Source organism: Mesoplodon densirostris, chromosome 2 (assembly GCF_025265405.1).
Source record: "Mesoplodon densirostris isolate mMesDen1 chromosome 2, mMesDen1 primary haplotype, whole genome shotgun sequence".
Taxonomy (NCBI): domain Eukaryota; kingdom Metazoa; phylum Chordata; class Mammalia; order Artiodactyla; family Ziphiidae; genus Mesoplodon; species Mesoplodon densirostris.
Genome location: NC_082662.1, coordinates 29,865,455 through 29,886,801, shown reverse-complemented (window position 1 = coordinate 29,886,801; position 21,347 = coordinate 29,865,455). Strand labels below are relative to the sequence as shown.

General features: G+C 42.5%; 1 protein-coding gene across 2 annotated transcripts in view; it reads right to left on the bottom strand.

Annotated features, from left to right (window-relative positions):
- LOC132483770 (protein argonaute-4) overlaps nt 1-19,245 on the bottom strand; it is a 38,995-nt gene extending 19,750 nt beyond the window's left edge. For both annotated transcript variants that reach the window (XR_009531110.1, XM_060089478.1), the window contains exons 1-8: nt 19,039-19,245; nt 11,530-11,695; nt 6,313-6,433; nt 4,075-4,256; nt 3,760-3,896; nt 3,532-3,666; nt 2,753-2,840; nt 223-370 (exon numbers count right to left, since the gene is read on the bottom strand). Coding sequence is in view for 1 of the 2 variants with exons in the window: in XM_060089478.1 (XP_059945461.1) it covers nt 223-370; nt 2,753-2,840; nt 3,532-3,666; nt 3,760-3,896; nt 4,075-4,256; nt 6,313-6,433; nt 11,530-11,695; nt 19,039-19,057 (996 nt within the window). In the remaining variant the exon portion in view is untranslated. The remainder of the gene's footprint in view (nt 1-222; nt 371-2,752; nt 2,841-3,531; nt 3,667-3,759; nt 3,897-4,074; nt 4,257-6,312; nt 6,434-11,529; nt 11,696-19,038) is intronic.
- Between the last annotated feature and the right edge of the window lie 2,102 nt (nt 19,246-21,347).

The following is a 21,347-nucleotide window of genomic DNA, read 5'->3' as shown; positions in this document are numbered from 1 at the left end:
ATTAGTTTGTGTAATGGGCTTCTATATCTTAAGCCTTTGCTGAACTGTACCTTACATCTTCCATTTCCAAAAAAATGAAAATTCTGTTATATGGTGAAGTTATCTGTCCAAAGTATTTTAGAGATTAATATTAAATTCTATCACTAGTTTAGAACATTTCTTTTTTAAAAAACACATTCAAGAGATTGGCAGATTAGCAAAAGAAAGTTTAGTTTAGCTTACCTCAAGTGGCAAGTATGTATGCTTTTGTTCTTGTCCCACCTGGAGACAGGGAAGATGGGGGTATTTCAGTTGCAGACTATACTTTTGCTTAAAATATTGAGCTACTGTACATTCCATTGCTTGCCCATTTTCTAGCTGTAAGGGAAAACTACAAAAGAGAATGTCTTTTTAGAAATTTCTTCAAGTTTTTTTTTTTTTTAAATAAGCAAACAAACAAAAGCCTACTAACATTTTCTACATTGACCAGTCACTTAAAAAAAAAGGTCAATCTTTATTTGGCCATTTTCACTTAAGCCATTTTAGGGTTTAATCAGGATAGCGATTTTGTTGGAATTTTACATGTCTGTTTGTTGAAGCTAAGATGAGAAAATTTTTAATTAAAATGGAAAAAGAAGTTAAATCAAGAAGAAGCCGCAGAACCAGAAAATACACAGACTTACTAGAGAGGTCAGTTAACACCTACAGATACAAATACAATCTCTTGCTGGCTTCTTAGAGATGAGTAAATTCAAATAAGGCCCTGGGTCATCCACAGATGATAACATAAGATAACTTTTGATAAAATGAATGTAGCACAGTTACTGGGGCCACATCTTCAGATCCCCAAACCAGGACAAACATATGTGGATTTGGAGGCCACAAGACCAGATACATGAACTTGAGACTGTGTCAAGATATTTGGTATAAACCGGGGAGCATGATTTAAGAGACTCTCCTGATTTCGCTCTTCCAGTGGACAAATTATCTCAAACACTTGGCACAATAATTACTTTAATCTTGCTTTCTTAGCTGTTAATGGCCCACAAAGTAATAATGCAGTGAGGATCACCTGTGTGATATTTAAATCTATGTGCTTTTAATTTTCATGCAAAGATTATATAGTTCTATAAGTATAGTTATTCTTACAGGGTACTGTGAAGTAATTAAATAATGAGAAAGATAGTTCTTTTTGAAACAAATGCTACAATTCTCAATAGTGACGTCATTTTTTTCCTTAGAGAATGAAGTCAATGGTATAACATGAAGAATATATGGAACATCACTTTACAACTCAAGAAATTCATGTGATGTGTACATGAGTTCATACTGAAGAATTTATTCAAATCAGATTGAATTTATATACTACATTTATCCAGAGGCCACCCCAAAATTTCAGTTATCTAGAACAAAGCCCTCCAGGTGATTTTGATGTACACTTGTTTGAAAAAGTCTTCTGAGTGAGGAAAATAATGTAAAGTTAATATAGTTAAGTTTATGCTCTTTACTTAGAAAAGCCAATATTCATATTTATGTCAGACTTTAATGTCATGACTTTACTGATCTTGATTACAAGAATAAAACTTACATATATGGTAATTTAAAAAGCACTTTAATATATATTTTCTCATTAGGTATAGCTCACAGTGGACTAGAAGTTGGGTGATTAGAAAACTGAGATTGCGTAAGCATAAATGAATGTGCTGCTGGAGGCATACCATACACACTGACAGCTGGAAGAAGTGACAGCTAGCTAGAAAAGGGGGGAGAAAAATCCACATAAAGCACAAAGCAATATGTATCTTCCCATGACAGCTTTTATGACTTACAGGCCTTAATAGATCCTTCAGGCCATGCATTGAGAATTACAACACTATAATAAATGATGTTCATAATGATGACTCTGCATCATTATATAAAAGTTGATCTATGTTTAGCATACTCTGTTTAAGAGGTGAAATGACTTCCCTGGTGGCGCAGTGGATAAGACTCTGTGCTCCCAATGCAGGGGGCCCGGGTTCGATCCTTGGTTAGGGAACTAGATCCCACATGCATGCCACAACTAAGAGTTCACAGGCCACAACTAAGGAGCCCATGTGCCGCAACTAAAGAAGCCGGAGAGCTGCAGCTAAGACCCAGTGCAACCAAATAGAGAAATAAATATTTTTTTAAAAAGAGAAAGAAAAACTGGCTGGATCATAATTACATTTACAAAAAAAAAAAGAGTTGAAATGAATTAAAGGCATGAAATATGTTTTATAAATATTTCTATCAAAAATATTTAAAACATTTTCTTTTTAATTTTTTTATTAGTTTCTGCTTTATAACAAAGTGAATCAGTTATACATATACATCTGGTCCCATATCTCTTCCCTCTTGCGTCTCCCTCCCTCCCACCCTCCCTATCTCACCCCTCCAGGCGGTCACAAAGCACTGAGCTGATCTCCCTGTGCTATGCGGCTGCTTTCTATTTTATTTAGTTTTAGTTTTAGTTTTCATTATTTTGACCATGCTGTGTGTGGCATGTGGCATGCAGAATCTTAGTTCCTTGACCAGAGATCGAACCTGAGCTCCCTGCAGTGGAAGCATGGAGTCTTAACCAATGGACCACCAGGGAAGTCCCTTAAAACATTTTTAAAGCTTCAGTGCTTTAACGTGAAGATCTAGGTGATTTTTTAAATTACAATATGGGATGCCAATTTCTCAAATTATTATAGTAGCTTCCTTTGTTACAAAAAATATAATGGTACAATTTTAGATGTGGTTAACATACGTCTGATGACTGGCTGGCCGTCTAGTCACATTACACACTCGATATTTTCGTTTCATCTGTCCACAGTGGGTCACCTCAACTTTAAGACCTGAAGTCAAAACAGTCAAAAGAGCAGTATTAATTAAAATCACAGTGACAAGAAAATACTCGAAGGTTGTCTTCAGAAAGGCATAGCATTGTACAGGACAAAACTTGCAAGGATATGGGAACAATTTCATCATGCACAGGCAAAAAAGCCTCAGCCAAGCAGAAAAAATTAGAACCCAGATGACTTAAGACTTGCAACCTACTTTGATGTATTCCTTCATTCAATAAGTATCTATCAAGCATCAACTATGTTTTGGTGCTTATTCTTGGGTCTGGAGATAGCCCTAATGAAACTTATGGTATAATGAGAGAAGACAGCTGACAACAGGTAAAGAAGCAAAGAAATTCTGAGAATAAATGAACTTGTGTTATTTTATTAAAATGGAAGTTTTCAAGTAAGTAAAAGTAACAGTTACTAAGTTCCTGACATGTGCCAGGTACTGTGCTACTGTATAAAGAAGCTTTATACACTTAGTTGCATTTAATTCTCACAACAATCTTACAAGATACACATTATCTTTATCTTAGACATGAATAAACTAAGGCTCACAGTGGTTAAATAACTTGCCCAAAGTCCCAATGATAGAACTGGCAGGAATGGGATGGAAGCCCAGGTGTGTCTGACTGCAAGACTGTGCTCCTTGCACCATGCTGAGCTGCCTCTGCGAGACCACAGTAATGCAAATACCTACCTCTGATTTCTTTGGTAAACTTGACACGCTGGGAGTCTGTTAGAGGTTTGGTCTGTTCATTGATGTTCTGAATGTCTAAAACCTCACACATGAACTCAATGATAGGCTGAGCCCGGTAGAAAGCAGTTGCAGATACTAACAAACAGAGAAGGATACTTAGCTTCAGGGAAAAAGAAAAGACCAAAAAACCAGCCAAAAGAGTAAAGGGTAAAGAGAGTTCCATCTTACCATCAATATTCAGCATCATATTCCACATGGCAGGTCTCACAGACTGATGAAAGCCAAACCAAACCTCCCTGCCCCCTCCCAGAGGGTGGTAGTAACCTTCAGGAGGTGAGAAAAAGGAGCGACCCACTGGAGTGTACCTGAAGAAACAAGCGTTTGCATGTTTCACAGTAAAAACTTGAAAGAGTCTTTCATTTCACTCTCAATTTTATAAACTGAAACCAAGTTTGAACTACGACTTGTGCAGAAACCTTTCAATGTCTCCAATGCAACCTAGCAAAAAAAGTCTGACATTTGTGGCAAAGAATTCAAACTAACCTCATGGAGGGAAGGTGTCTTGTGATAACATCAAGTGCTTGAACTGAGTCATCTGGGACTTCATTCAAGTGCCCGGCCAAAGCTTCTAAAAGCAACTGAAGGCTCACAACTGATACCCACTGAACAGACACTTTAAAGGTCTGGTCTTTACCCTCACCTGGAAGGGTCACTTCCATATCAACCTAAGGAAAAATACATAAAATACATACACATACATATTTACAAAGGCTGAGACATCCCAGGAATATTCATATAGCATATGAATAAGGATGTTTAACACTTTCTATAATTGCAAAACACTGGAAACAACCTATGTTCCATCAGTAGGGGAATAATTTAATATTGAATATTATGTAATAGTTAAAAATAAGGTAGATGCTACAACATGGATGAACCTTGAAAACATTATGCTAAGTGAAATAAATAGCCAGACATAAAATGACAAATACTATATAATTCCACTTATATGAGGTACCTAGAATAGTTAAATTCATAAATACAGAAAGTAGAATAGTGGTTACCAGGGATAGGGGAGGAGAAAATGGGGAGTTATTGTTTAATGGGCACAGAGTTTGAGTTTGGGATGATGAAAAGTTCTAGAGATGGCTAGTGGTCACAGTTGCATAACAATGTGAAAATATTTAATGCCACTGAATTGTACACTTAAAATGGTTAAAATAGTAAATTTTATGTTATATATATTTTACCACAATAAAAAAATTGAATTAAAAAAATAAGCTAGATTTAAATGTACAGAAATGGAAAGATCTCCCAGACATATTGTTAAATGAAAAAATAAATCATAGAACAATATCAAACAAATAAGAATATATATAGGGACTTCCCTGGTGGTGCAGTGGTTAAGAATCCGCCTGCCAATGCAGGGGACACGGGTTCGAACCCTGGTCCGGGAAGATCCCACATGCCACGGAGCAACTAAGCCCATGTGCCACAACTACTGAGCCTGCACTCTAGAGCCCGCAAGCCACAACTACTGAGCCCGAGTGCCACAACTACTGAAGCCCACGTGCCTAGAGCCCATGCCCTGCAACAAGAGAAGCCACCACAATGAGAAGCCCGCGCACCGAAATGAAGAGTAGCCCCCGCTCACTCCAACTAGAGAAAGCCCACGCGCAGCCAAAAATATAAATAAATAAATTTATTTTAAAAAAAAAAAGAGGGCTTCCCTGGTGGCGCAGTGGTTGAGAGTCCGCCTGCCGATGCAGGGGACACAGGTTCGTGCCCCAGTCCGGGAAGATCCCACATGCTGCGGAGCGGCTGGGCCCGTGAGCCATGGCCGCTGAGCCTGCGCGTCCGGAGCCTGTGCTCCACAATGGGAGAGGCCACAACAGTGAGACACCCGCATACCGCAAAAAAAAAAAAAAAAAAGAATATATATAAATATGCATAAATAGCTAAGGCCAAAAAAATGTATGAAAGGATATATACTGAACTATTATAGCAGTTTCCTCTGAAAGTGAAAATGGGATTGAGGGTACAGGCAGGTTGGGAGGCAGGAAACCATAGCATTTCTAGATTGTCTGAATAAGGTTATAATGAGTATATATTTAATGTATTGCTTTTAAAATTTTAAAACAAATGTCTTAAGTTATTGTGGTGTTAAAAGTATTTTCGGGCTTCCCTGGTGGCGCAGTGGTTAAGAATCCGCCTGCCAATGCAGGGGACATGGGTTCGAGCGCTGGTCCGGGAAGATCCCACATGCCGCGGAGCAACTAAGCCCGTGGGCCACAACTACTAGAGTCCACGCAACTAGAGCCCATGCTCCGCAACAAGAGAAGCCACCGCAATGAGAAGCCTGCGTACCACAACGAAAAGTAGCGCCCCCTCTCTGCAACTAGAGAAAGACCACAAGCAGCAACAAAGACCCAATGCAGCCAAAATTAAATAAATAATTTTTTTAGAAAAAGTATTTTCATAAGTGGGTGTTATAAAATATTCTACAATTTATAAAAATTCCACTCTTCAGATTCAGGTGGCACTTTAACACAGTGAGAAATCTGGAATATATGTAAAGATGACATAATCAACCTAAATTCTAATGCTCAATTATTGGTTAACTAAGGGACAAGAGAATATGGACAGAATAACAAATCTATCATCAGCATGAGAAGCAACTTTAAGCATTGAATTGTGATTAGAAAGGGAAACACTGTTGTCCTACGGAATTACTACTAAATGACATAAGTCTAATCGATATTTTTTGTTGTTAACACTTACCCTCTCCCGTCCAATTGGCAGTGGATGTGCTGTGTACATGTTTCTTTTGCCATCATAGCCAGGCTGCCGATCACCAAATACCTGCATCTTGAAGTGCCGCACCATTGTATCTACTACGTCCCTTAACAGTAATGGAGATAGAGCAGGTTAGCTCTGAGAAGCGGTGGTGAACAGTAAGGAAACTATCACCATACCTTAATCATCTAAATTCAGTTCAAAACTCCTTGGAAAAAGTAAGAGTTAAAGTTACAACTGACTCAAGTAATTAGAAAAATAGTTAACTAAAGAAAGGTAGGCAAGTGAACAAAAGTAATCATGAGATGACAACAAAAAGGAGGGAATAAAAGGAAAAAGAGAATAAACTTTATAGCATCCTCTCAAATTCTTGCTTTCTAAAATCCTCTCCTATGATAAATAGAGCCTTATAAGAATAACCTGTCTTAGGTATCTAAGTTTGGCATGTTCATAACTGAACAATGATAAGTGTGTTATCAAATAAGCATCCTTATTCAAGTATACTGGTTTTGGAAAAGAGAGTGAGCAGAATTCAGAAATCTGGGGATTAATAAATCTAAGATGCATCAAAATCAAAGGACTAAGTCAACCCCTTTGATAATGCTAGAAATTTATTATTCTTCATACTGTCTTGTTATATTCCAAACTACTTCCAAGCAGTATAGGAAAGCGAATGTCGTAAAATATCCTCATTCTGTAAAGATTACCAATGTAGTTTCTTTCTGTTTAGAAAGAAAGCCTTTCTCTCAATACAGCATGAATAGCTTTATTTAAATGTTTCTGCATATATGCCGGATCACACTGTATGCAGGCTCTGAAACAAATGCAGCTGTGGGGGAACCAGAGTCTACAGTTCAAGATGGACAGATCTGGGTCTGTGCGGTTTTGGAATGCTAGCATCAGTGAAAAGTCAGGTGCTATGTCTTACCAACATTAGTGAGCCCCATGTAGGGGAACTGTACCTTAAAATACATCACAACTAGCTAAGGCATTAATATTACTACAAATGAAATCTGTGGGAAAATCGTATGTTTTTAAACCAAATCATGCAACTGAAAAAAACTGATGGAGAAATATAGTCTCATACATTCCCAATTTTAAAAAGCTGACTTAAGAACAGTATATTTGGGGCTTCCCTGGTGGCGCAGTGGTTGAGAATCTGCCTGCCACTGCAGGGGACACGGGTTCGAGCCCTGGTCTGGGAAGATCCCACATGCCACGGAGCAACTGGACCCGTGAGCCACAACTACTGAGCCTGCGCGTCTGGAGGCTGTGCTCCGCAACAAGAGAGGCCGTGACAGTGAGAGGCCCGCGCACCACGATGAAGAGTGGCCCGCACTCGCCACCAACTAGAGAAAGCCCTCGCACAGAAACGAAGACCCAACACAGCCAAAAATAATAAATAAATAAATAAATAAAAATTTAATAAATAAATACAGGCTGTTGTTAACTGACAAGAGGCTTGTGCTTATTTATTAAAAAAAAAAAGAACAGTATGTTTTCAGACTGGAAGGGTAATTTCTTATCTTACTTTCTTAAAATGTAACCATAAAGTTTTACAGTAAAAAACATATTTTCACCTCTATTCTCATTTAACCTTCAAAACAACCTTGTGAGACAAGCAGGGCAATAATTATTGTCCTCATATTAAAGAGAAAAAATAAAAATTCAGAATGGGCAAGTAAACTGCCCCTGGTCACACAATGATTAAGTGGCAGAGCTGTATGACGTTGGACAAGTTACTGAATCTCTCACATCTGTTTCTTCATTTGTAAAATTATGGTAATCATAACACCCACCAAAAAAGTTGTATTAAGTGAATCAACAGACATAGAATATTTAGAACAGTGCTTGTCATGCAAGAAGCCTACTACTTGCAGGACATTTGGTCCTGTCCAAAACATTCATAAGACATTTGGTCCATCCTAAAAGGTCCTTGATATTTGGTCATATTTGGTCCTGTCCAAAATGTCCATGGAGACATTTGGTCCACACCAAAAGGTCCTTGATATTCACTTCTGTCCAAAACAAAAATTTGGCATGGGCCAAATACGCTCATGGACATTTTGAATAGGACCAAATTTCAGGGACCTTTTGACATAGACCAAATGTCTTATGGATGTTTTGGACAAGACTAAATGGCTGCTAACTAGCCTACTTACTGTGGTATGCTCAAGTATAACACTCCAGAAATCTTCCTCTCTCTTGAATCATCAAAATTTTCCACTCTACTGAATTACTGCCTTCAGCATATAAATATGCTATAATTTCTTCATCTTAAAAAATATTGAAATTTCCTGATCCCACTTCCTCTTTGTCTGAACATTCCATTTCTCTGTTCCCCATTGCATCAAAATCCCTTGACAGAACTGTCTCTAATTGCTCTTCTTTCTCTCTTCAATCTTCTCTAGTGAGGCTTTTCCTCCACCAAAGCTACTCTTATCAAGGTACCCAGTGAGCTCCACATTGCGAAATTCAATGCTCCTCAAACATTAGACGATCAATTCTTTCAGCTTAAAACATCTTCTTGGGCTTCCCTGGTGGCGCAGTGGTTGAGAGTCTGCCTGCCAATGCAGGGGACACGGGTTCGTGCCCCGGTCCGGGAAGATCCCATATGCCGCGGAGCGGCTGGGCCCGTGAGCCATGGCCGCTGAGCCTGCGCATCTGGAGCCTGTGCTCCGCAACGGGAGAGGCCACAACAGTGAGAGGCCCGCGTACCGCAAAAAAACAAAAAAAACACATCTTCTTCCCTTGCCTCCTCACTCTGCCCTGGTTATCTCTCATCCCAGTGGCCTCTCCATGCCAGTCTCCTTGCTGATTCTTCCTCATCTCCCCATTTGTAAGTATTGAGTTACCTCAGGACTCAGTCTTGAAATCTTATTTTCTTTAACCACACTCACTTCCTACATGATCTCACCCAGTCTCATGGCTTTACCACCAATATGCTGATGACTTTCAAATGTTTGTCTCCAGCCTGGACCTTTCTGCTGAGTCCAACCTCATGTATTCAACTTCCTGCTCAACATCTTCACTGGGATGTCCAATAGACATCTCAATCCTAACATGGCCAAAAAACAGATCTCCTGATCTGTCAACCCTGTTGGCCTCTCCCATAGTTTTCCCCGTCCCGATAAATGGCAACTCCATCTTTCCATCCACTCAGGACAAAAACCCTGGAATCAATGATGATTCATTTCCTTCATACCTCCTGTTCAATCCATCAACAAATCTTGCTGACACTACCTTTAAAATATTTGTAGTCTCTGACCAGTTTTTATCACTATCACTTTTACTACCCAAGTTCAAGCCACCATCATTTTTCACCTGAATCATTACACATGCCTCCTAATTGATTTCCCTGCTTTTCACCCTTACCTGCTAGGGTTCGTTTTCAACACAGCAGCCAAAATGATCCATTGAAAACCTAAGTTAGTCATATCAAATGTCTACTCAAAACCCATCTAATCAGAGTAAACACTAAAGTTCTATGACCCCCTACAAGACTCTGCATGATAGGGCCCTTTGGAGTTTCTCTATCACTCTCCCCCTCACTCACTCCAGCAATACAGGCTTTATCTGCTATTCCTTGAATATACCATGCAAGCTGCTGCCTCTGCCTGGGACTCTCGTCATGTAGATATCCCTCACCTCCTCTAGGTTTCTCCTCAAATGTCACTTTTCAGTGAGCTCTTCCCTAACTATACTATTAAAATATAACATATGTATGTGTCTGCCTGTACCCATATATATACACACACATGCATTCATACGAACATCTTACATAATATATATGTAACATATATACAAAATATATATGTATTTACAATATACATAAATACTATATATACTATATGTATGTGTGTGTGTGTGTGTGTGTGTGTGTATATATATATATATATATATATATATATATATATATATATGTAAAATCAGTGGCCCATCCTCCATCCATATCTTCCATCCCTATCTTCCATCCCTGTTTTATTTTTCTTCACAGCAGTTATCATCAACTAACAAATAATATGTTTTGTTTGCTTATTCATTTATTTTTGGACTTTTCCCCCATTAGAATATAAGTTCCTCAAGGGTAGGAACTTTTGCCTGTTTGTTCATGTTGTATTCCCAGAACATAGAACAATACCTGATACACAACGAGCACCCAACAGAGTATATGTCAAATGGATCCATATTAGCCATTGCCACCGCTTCTGTTATTATTGATTTCAGTTATACAACAGCCAAACAGTTAAGAGCTTGCATGAGATTGAACTATACCAGAAAGCCAAATAATTGATCTATAATGAGAAAAAAAGAACCAAGCCACAAAGACATACTTCACTTTACAGCAAAAGCATCCTTGGAAAGGCAAAAACTATAATATTAAAGACTGCCTGAATATCACAGCGTGAAAACAGAGAAAAGGAAAGTGGGTGATCTCAGCACGCTGTAAAAATATCTGCTATAGGGCTATATTCACTATTGGTAAATTCCTGTCATACAGACCACAATGCTTAAATCATCTTATCTAGACCCCTCTTGGATAATGCTAGAATTAAACAGAGCTTCTGAGTTTACGTTCTTCAATACCCCAAGATGATTCTTCTGTCTTTACACTTATACTTTTCTCATGTCCAATACCAACACATGATAATAAAATTTGAATTTCGGGCTTCCCTGGTGGCGCAGTGGTTGAGAGTCCGCCTGCCGATGCAGGGGACATGGGTTCATGCCCCGGTCCGGGAAGATCCCACATGCCGCGGAGCGGCTGGGCCCGTGAGCCATGGCCGCTGAGCCTGCGCGTCCGGAGCCTGTGCTCCGCGACGGGAGAGGCCACAACAGTGAGAGGCCCACATACCGCAAAAAAAAAAAAAAAAAAATTTTAATTTCCACATAGTTCTATTTTCCATAGACACCAGTGGCTTCACCTATTTTTATAAATTTCTGCTACCTTTGGACAGTGAAAGAGTGAACTTTCTTCTTCATTCATTAAGTATTTACTGAACAGTGATGTATCTTGCATTCTGCTAGAATCTGTGGAGGACAACCAAGTATGAGACAGCAAACCTGCTATCAAGAAACTTAACATCTTAGAGAAAAAAAAAAAAGCCTACATATTATAAGGGTTTAGAGAACAATACGATTCATGATAAACAAATTACATGTATTTAAATGTAGAAGAAGCCTACTCTTTCTAATCCTTACCTGTTGACTCTACGAGGCCGTTTTTCTGGTTTAATATCCACGTCATAGTGATACACATCTATTTTAGGAATCTGAACCTGAAAATGATTGGCTAACAGTCGAATTGGTTTTCCAACAGTTCCAAGGCCAGGACGACGAGGTGGCTGAAACAGGCTGGTTGGAGGCCCTGAAGAGAATGAAAGATATTTGATGTGTTATTTGTTTGTGAACGATAATATTCCCCTCATGATCATGATGATAATAGCTACAATTGGAAATTCCCTGGTGGTCCAGTGGTTAGGACTCTGCACTCTCACTACCAAGAACCCGGGTTCAATCCCTGGTCCAGGAACTAAATTCCCACAAGCCACGTGGCACAACCAAAACAAAACAAAAATAGCTACAATTATTGAGATCTTATTATTCACTGAACATACTCTGATATACAAAGATCAAAAGTTTTTTGACCTAAGACTCTCTAGATTTCTAAATATTTTGCCATGTTGCTATTATTCTGAATATGGGGTTTGTCAACATTAGACACAGTATGATGAACCCTCAGAGGCAACCTACTGTCTAAAACCTTTTATCAGCATCAGTAGATCTACAACTAGGCTTACAAAATTATATGCATTTTAAAATAAAACCATCTCGGACTTCCCTGGTGGCGTGGTGATTAAGAATCCGCCTGCCAATGCAGGGGACACGGGTTGGAGCCCTGGTCCGGGAAGATCCCACATGCAGTGGAGCAGCTAAGCCCGTGCACCACAACTGAGCCTGCACTCTAGAGCCCACATGCCACAACTACTGAAGCCCGCATGCCTAGAGCCCGTGCTCTGCAACAAGAGAAGCCATCTCAATAAGAAGCCTGCCCACTGCAATGAAGAGTAGCCCCCGCTCACCACAACTAGAGAAAGCCCGTGCGCAGCAATGAAGACTCAACACAGCCAAAAATAAATAAATAAATTTGTTAAATAAATAAATAAATAAAACCATCTCTAAACTCTGGGGGTCATCACCAGTTCAGGCTGAAGATGATCCATTAATCCTCCATAAATTAGCCTGCATTATTATAGTTTGTACAGACTGTAGGAGATTAAACAGCAGCTATATTTATCAATTTAATTGCTAACTTACATAGTGAAACAACACCAATAATGCTAGACTTTCTTGCTTATAATGTGAAATTTTAAAAATCTGGACAGTCTGATATCTCCTGATCACAAGATCTAGTTCATTTCTTCAACAAACATTTATTCATTTATTATATGTCGAACATGTACTGTGGACTCAGGAAAAAGACAGAGCCTCTGCTTTCAAGGAACTTACAATCTAGACCAGTGGTTCTCAACCTGGGGTAGCTTTTGTTCCCCAGTAAACATTTGGCAAATGCCTGGAGACGTTTTGGGTTGTCACAAATTGGGGAGTGATACTGACATGTAGTGAGTAGGGGCCAGGGATACAGCTAAACATCCTACAATGCACAGGTCAGGCCCCCAAAACAAAGAAGTATTCAGTCCAAAGTATCAAACAGTACTGAGGCTGGGATTTCCCTGGTGGCACAGTGGTTAAGAATCTGCCTGCCAATGCCTGGGACATGGGTTTGATCCCTGGTCCGGGAAGATCCCACATGCCTTGGAGCAACTAAGCCCATGCGCCACAACTACTGAGCCCGCGTGCCACAACTACTGAAGCCTGTGCACCTAGAACCCATGTTTTGCCACAAGAGAAGCCACCGCAATAAGAAGCACGCGCACCGCAACGAAGAGTAGCCCCTGCTCACCACAACTAGAGAAAGCCCGTGTGCAGCAATGAAGACCCAACGCAGCCAAAAATAAATAAATTTTAAAAAATGAAATTAAAAAAAAAAGCAGTACTGAGGCTGAGAAACCTTGGTCTAGATACGGTAGTGATTCCAAATTATTCCATTGATGGTTCACAAGATATTCCATAAAAAAAAGGATTCCATAAGCTAAAGAAACTGCATATTCCCTCCCCTGCTTAAAATTCCAATGTATATTATCATGTTAATTCTCTAAGAAGTCATGTAATAAATAAACTGTTAAACTTTAACTCATCATTTACCTAACTTGTTTTTCCCTAGAACACCCCCCCACACACACACACTCTTTCTCTGTTTTTATTTATTTTTTTAGATTTTTTTTTGATGTGGGCCATTTTTTAAATATAAATTATTTTATTTTATTTATTTATTCGTGGCTGTGTTGGGTCTTCATTGCTGTGCACAGGCTTTCTCTAGTTGCAGCAGGCAGGGGCTACTCTTTGTTGTGGTACACAGGCTTCTCATTGCGGCGGCTTCTCTTGTTGCGGATCACGGGCTCTAGGTGCGCGGGCTTCAGTAGTTGTGGCTTGCGAGCTCTAGAGCACAGGCTCAGTAGTTGTGGCGCATGGGCTTAGTTGCTCCGTGGCATGTGGGATCTTCCTCGACCAGGGCTCGAACCCGTGTCCCCTGCATTGGCAGGTGGATTCTTAACCACTGCGCCACCAGGGAAGCCCCTGACGTGGGCCACTTTTTAAGTCTTTATTGAATTTGTTACAATATTGCTTCTGTTTTATGTTTTGGTTTTTTGGCCGCTAGGCATGTGGGAGCTCCGACCAGGGATCAAACCCGCACCCCTTGCACTGGAAGGCGAAGTCTTAACCACTGGACCACCAGGGAAGTCCCTCTGTTTTCATTTATTTATTTATTTATTTATTTTGCAGTACCTGGGCCTCTCACTGTTGTGGCATCTCCCATTGCGGAGCACAGGCTCCAGACACGCAGGCTCAGCGGCCATGGCTCACGGGCCCAGCTGCTCCGTGGCATGTGGGATCTTCCCGGACCGGGGCACGAACCCATGTCCCCTGCATCGGCAGGCGGATTCTCAACTACCGCGCCACCAGGGTAGCCCCCCCTCTGTTTTTAAAATCAAACATCTATCAATACTCAGTAGATAAGGATTTAGGGAAACACAGCCTGGGAAATATCTGTCTACAGAAAATCTTACTCCTTTTTGATCATAATGTCAAATGGACACTGGCCTAAAAAATTAACATCTTTTCTGCTATGAATAGTGAGCTGTGTTTACAAAGGAAAGTTACAACAGGTTTTCTTGTTGCAATGGTATTTCATCAAGAACAAAGACAATTCACTAAGGAGAGAAAACTTTGAAGCAAGAAGCTGTTCTGGTCCAACATCACTTAGGAAAATCAAAGCAAACACTTTAATGAAATTTGTGTTGACAGATCACCACATACTAATTCTTAAAGTACTGAAAATCTTTTCACGTATTAAATTCACTGCTCCTTCTTCCCCTAAATTATACTCATCCTTCAAAACTCAGGTTGAGTGCAACCTCCTTGGAAAGCCTTTCCAGAATCTCCCAGGCTGGAGGATGCATCTTCTGTGTTCCCAAGAACTTCTGTATAAGGGAGCATTTAGGACAAGTACCTAGAAACAACTTGTTAAATTACTGTCTCCTTCACTAGACTGTAAACTCTTAGAAGAAATGGACTTCCAGTTCGTTGTTATCTCAATACCTAATTCAATGACGAGCACATTGTAGGAATTCAATAAATGTTGAACAGTACCAATAATCCCTGTAGCAGATCCAGGTAGAAACTAAACAGAAACCTAGTCATTTCTAAAACAAAAGAATTGACGATTATCTTTTCATTAAAACAAAAAAGCACTTAATTTATACTAAGAATATTATTATTCCTTGGAGTTGAGTTCCACTTCTGGTGAACAAGGGGATCTACTCTTGGTGTGATACAGCATTTATAAACAAGGTAAGAAGTAGATAATAAATAATATCAGAGGTAGACAGGCATACTGAATTAACCCAATTAAATCACATTTAAAAAGTCAGCCCTGCATATTCCAAGATATGCTTAAGCAATCTTTGTATCGAAAATCCAGCTTTATGACAGAAATTTGGATCAAGTGACTTGCCCAAGGACGTATGACTAGACTAGGTCTCCTTACTCCCAGTTCAGGGCTATTTCTTCTCCAATTTACTTCACAATCCTAGGGCATCTATACCTCTCTAAAGTACTTAATGCCCTTTAAAGAGGCAGAGGCAGAAGAAATGAAGGAAAGGGATTAAGAAGTGGAGAAAAGCAGAGTGTGTGTCTTTTCCATGGCAAGAGAGAAAAGTTAGAAGGTGAGTGATCATTCCTTTTAATAAGGTTAGAAGACTTATTTAGAAAGATATATTCTAAAATTGTTCATCCCCAAAGCTGGTTTCTTTGAATTTATCAAACGACTTATGAAGAAATAAATCACAGTGGCTAAGGCTGTGGAATCAAACTGCCTGAGTTTCAGTCCTGGTTTTACCACTCCCTAACTGCACGACCTAGGGCCAGTTTCTTAGCCAATCTGTGCATCAGTTTCCTTACCTATAAAATGGAGGAGGTATGATAATAATAGCATCCATCTCATAAGGCTACTGTGAGGATCTCATGAGACAATGTACATAAAAGGCTTAACACGGTGCCTCACAATGGTAAGCACTCGATACATGTTAGCTATTATGACTGAGCTTGCATAAATGTTATAGTTATTGCTCAAAGGTCTTCATGTGGAGAGCATCTTCAAAATTTAGTGACAAAGTCAGAGAATGACATCTTCCAAAAAGGTAACAAATATGACTCAACACAGATTAGATGAAGTCAGCTTAATAGAAGAGGAGGGCATTAGACTAGGAGTCAGGTGACCCAGACTCATCCTCACCACTCAGCCTTGAGACCTTGATAAAGTCACTTAAGCTCTCTGAACCTCTTTTCTCATCTGTAAAATGGGGATCATACCTGCCTTGCCTACCTCACAGAGAATTAAATGAGCTAACAGCTAAGAAAGCACTTTCCAAACTGTAAAGCACTGTAAAAATTAATATTACTATTAATATAAGCAAAATAAATGGTAATATAATTAAATATATTTATTTCCAAGTTATTGTTGTCAGAAATCGAAATTGGGTGAGGGAGAGCACAGCAAGACTAAACATGCTTCAGTGATTGTTCAGGCCAGGAGGGAACAGAGCACTAGATCCATGCGCTTTAACAAAGAAGCAGAAAAGCTTCTCTAGGTTCTTAGCCTGGATGAAATATCCCACAAGACTATCAACTCCCTTTGCTCTAATTCCATGCTCAGCAAGCAGCTTCTTGTTATTCATTGGGTTTCCAAGGTACTGTGACACCAAAAAAGGAGCTTGCTAGACAGCAGGCGAGAAAATATTCCAGTCAACGGAAAAGATCTACGTGACATTGTGGCTTATTCATTAGTGTCTTATAAATGTGGTTAGTGAGAATTAATTTTCCTCAACCCTGGGTGAAATGATAAGTCCTGCAAAATCTAAAATCAAACCAAAAAGAGAGTCCCTGGGATGTTCCTAACACTGCCAGGTTGATCTTTTCCATGAAATTTGGTTTGTATACACAGTTACAAAGTCTCTTTTAGTATCAGCTCATAAATGCAACAGTTGTTTCAATTATGACTTTCTAGCAGGGGAGGGAGGGAAGAAACATTTGTTGAGTATCTCCAATGCATTACTATCTACAACAAGAGTTCCCACATACATTACCTTATTTCATTCTCACAACAATCTTGCAGCACATACTTATTATTACCCTTATTTTATTGATGCGGAAATGAAAGTTCAAAGGAATTAAGTAATTTGCCCAAGGTTATACAACTATTAAATTACTAGATTGGATTTGAACAGAAGTCTGTTACATTCCTAAAGACCTGATCATGCCTTTAGCCGGGGGACATAGCTGAAGTAACCCTGTGTAATACACTGAGGTTTATCAAATAATATTAATGTGACAAAACCAATTTATTTTTAAAAGGCATATGAAATTTGACTACGAAGTCCTTTAAAAAATACTCTAAGGGGCTTCCCTGGTGGCGCAGTGGTTAAGAATCCGCTTGCCAATGCAAGGGACACGGGCTTGAGCCCTGGTACGGGAAGATCCTACATACCTCGGAGCAACTAAGCCCGTGCGCCACAACTACTGAGCCTGTGCTCTAGAGCCCGCGAGCCACAACTACTGAAGCCCGAGTGCCTAGAGCCCATGCTCCACAACAAGAGAAGCCACCGCAACAAGAAGCCCACGCACCACAACGAAGAGTAGCCCCTGCTCGTTGCAACTAGAGAAAGCCATGCACAGCAACGAAGAACCAAAGCAGCCAAAATAAATTAATTAAAAAGAACCCCAAAACTCTAGGGACTTCCTGGGCGGTCCAGTGGTTAAGACTTCGCCTTCCAGTGCAGGGGGTGGGGGGTTGGATCCCTGGTCCAGGAACTAAGATCCCACATGCCTCGTGGCCAAAAAAAACAAAACATAAAACAGAAGCAATACTGTAATAAATTCAATAAAGACTTAAAAAAATACTCTAAGCAGCAAATTAAAGTGGAGTTGAATCATTCAGCTATGTAAACAAGTTTCAAGTAAACAAACTTGCAAAGTTTCCAAACTCAAATGGTAGACTGAGTTTTCTATGCACTAGAAAAATGAAATGCTCTACAACTAAGACTACTATGTAGATAAGGTATGATATTAAAGTTAATTCTAACACAGCCCCTAAACCCTGCCCTACTTAGCCAAGACATCAGAAACTTGTTGGGGTTCCAGGTGGGAGCAGCAGACTCCAATCTGCAGGGCATTTGTTACAACTTGGAATGGTTCTTCTTGTTTGGGCAGAGTCGGGGAGATAACCAGAGGCCATTCATAATACAGTTTCCAAAGCACTTTCTCCTTCATTTGATCCTCACAACTACTTCTAACCCAATTAGAAGATACTCAGAGTATTAAAGCCGGAGCTGCAGCCTCTGGCTGGTAACTCGCCTGTCACTGAGGAGCTACGACAGACCACTCTGGGTCTCTTGCACAGACTGACAGGTAGACAGAGGCAGAAGACCACATTCCTCGAGACTTCAGGGCCTTTGAGAAAGGGTGGACACTTTGCCCCTTGGCCTTCGGGGCTAATGAGAAGTGTTTAGGGGAAGTTCTCTTTCTTCCTTATCTGAGGGCTCTGGACTGTCTGTCAGTGCCAAGAAAAATAGGGGTGCGGCCTCAAGCCAATAATACCCCTGGTAGTAAATGGTGCAGTCCTTCCCAGTCCGGTCCGGTCAGGGCCAGGCCTCCGCTGCGCACCTGGCACAGATCGCGTCCCTTCTGAAGCCCAAACTGGCCTCGCCTCCACCCTGGAGCACAGACCACCTCCCTGAGGTTGGGTCAGGTCTCCCTGAGACCTGGGGACGCGGGTCACCTTCCTCCGTGACCTCGCTCCTTCCTTAGACCTCGAGAACTGGCTCAGCTCTCCAGGCTGGGGCGCGGAATCCGCCCCCGCCGAGGCCAGGGTCAGCTCCCTCTGCCTTGTGCAATGGGGTCCCCCTCCCCCAGGCCTGACGGCCCAACCCAGGTACGCACAAGCCGATGGGGGCCACGGGGAGCTGCCAGCCCGCCCACCCGCCCACCCGTCCCCGGATCCGGTCCTGGTCCCGGCCCGAGCGTCCTCCTCACCGGGTCCCAGCGCCTCCATGGCGGCGGCGGGGGCCGCCTCGCTGCGGTCCCCGGCGCCTCCCGCTCCGGGCCCCGCCGCCGCCGCCGCCGCCGCGTAACGCTTGATCTCCGGAATATTGGCGCTATGGGGGCGCCGCGGAGACGCGGGCGCTGAGCAAGGGGCGGCGGCGGCGCCCGGCCCGGGGACAGGGACCCGGCTCCCGCGGCTCTTCCGGCCTCAGCGACAACAAAAACAATCCCCGCCGCCGCCGCCAGCGGGAGCGGGAGCGGGAGCCAGCGCGCGCGCCCGTCGGGCGGGGAGAGGGCGCGGGGCGCGCGCAGCCAGGGGTCCCGGCTCACGGAGGGGGCGTGCGCAGCCCCGGAAGCCGGGTGCACCCGGCCCGGCGTGGGGCAGAGGCGGGATGGGGCGGGGGTGGGCGCGCGCGCCCTGAGGGGGCAGCGCCCAGAGGACGCGTCGGGGGCGCGCCCGCCCGCCCGCACTGCCCTGTAGCCCAGGGAGGCCTTCCCCGGCGAAGGGCTCTGGGGGGCCTACATGCTGTCCTCCCAGAGAATCCCAACACACAAGTGCCCGGAGAAAGATCGGGATTGCAGACCCCGCTGATCCAGACACAGCTCTCCACTTCCGCCCGTGGAAAGTGTCCTGAGATTCACGTCGGACACCTCTCCTCCTTCCTCCCACCTCAGACCACTTCTTTCTCCTCTGTCTCCTCTTTCTCCACTGTCCTGGGACTGAGAACACCGGGGTCACCACGGACGCAGCATTTTCCTTCCACTTCATCCAAGACTGTACACCCAGGTGCTCTTCCCAGCCCATGCAGCCGAAAGCACCACGGGAATGGACTATGATGAATGATGTGTTCTCTCGCTGTCTATGACTTCTGCTCAGCAAGTCACCAGTCACTTCAAAGAGAAAAGTTTTGCTTTCTTGGATGACTTCACTGGAGCAGCCAAGAGCCAAAGGAGCAACACCCCACTCCAGGGTGGTGCAGTCAGCCCAGTAGACCCAGCATCCTTGGGGCTTTCAGTTGAGACTTTGAGTTCGAGAACATAGGCCAAGAAGGAGTTTCTAGTCTTCAGAATGAGGCAGCTCTGTGCCCACTAATTAAAAAGGGACAATGTGTATATGTGGTACTTGCTAGAGCTGCCATTACAGAGTACCACAGATTGAGTGGTTTAAACAACAGAAATTAATTTTATTACAGTTATGGAGGATAAACATCCAAGATCAAGGATTGGTTTCTTCTGAGATCTCTCTCTTTTGCTTGGAGATGGCATCTTCTCCCTGTGTCTTCTCACGGTTTTTCCTCTGTACACATCTGTGTCCAAATGTCCTCTTTTTTTTTTTTTGCGGTACGCAGGCCTCTCACTGTTGTGGCCTCTCCCGTTGCGGAGCACAGGCTCCTGATGCACAGGCTCAGAGGCCATGGCGCACGGGCCCAGCCGCTCCGCGGCACGCGGGATCCTCCCGGACCGGGGCACGAACTCGCGTCCCCTGCATCGGCAGGCGGACTCCCAACTACTGCGCCACCAGGGAAGCTCCAAATGTCCTCTTCTTATAAGGACACTAGTCATCCTGGATTAAGGCCCACCTTACAGACTTCATTTTAATTTAATTGCCTCTGTAAAGACCCTCTCTCCAAATACAGTGAATTCTGAAGTAATGAGGCTTAGGATTTCAAGGTGTGAATTTTGAGGGGACACAATTCAGCCCATGACACGTGTAGTACGATAGTTATTTGAGCACCTACAATGTGCAGCCATAGAGCCAAGTAATTTTTGTATGATAAAAATGATTTAGGGCTTCCCTGGTGGTGCAGTGGTTGAGAGTCCGCCTGCCGATGCAGGCGACACGGGTTCGTGCCCCGGTCCGGGAAGATCCCACATGCCGCGGAGCGGCTGGGCCTGTGAGTCATGGCCGCTGAGCCTGCGCGTCCGGAGCCTGTGCTCCGCAACGGGAGAGGCCACACCAGTGGGAGGCCCGCGTACCGCAAAAAAAAAAAAAAGAACAGATTGGTTGACAGTTAAGAGGATAAGGAAAACCAACTAAAGGCCAAGTTTTTTTTTTAATTTTTTATAAATTTATTTATTTTTGGCTGTGTTGGGTCTTCGTTGCTGCGCGCGGGCTTTCTCCAGCTGCGGCGAGCAGCGGCTACTCTTCGTTGTGGTGTGTGGGCTTCTCATTGCGGTGGCTTCTCTTGTTGCAGAGCATGGGCTCTAGGAGCGCAGGCTTCAGTGGTTGTGGTGCTCAGGCTTAGTTGCCCTGCGGCATGTGGGATCTTCCCGGACCAGGTCCCGACCCGTGTCCCCTG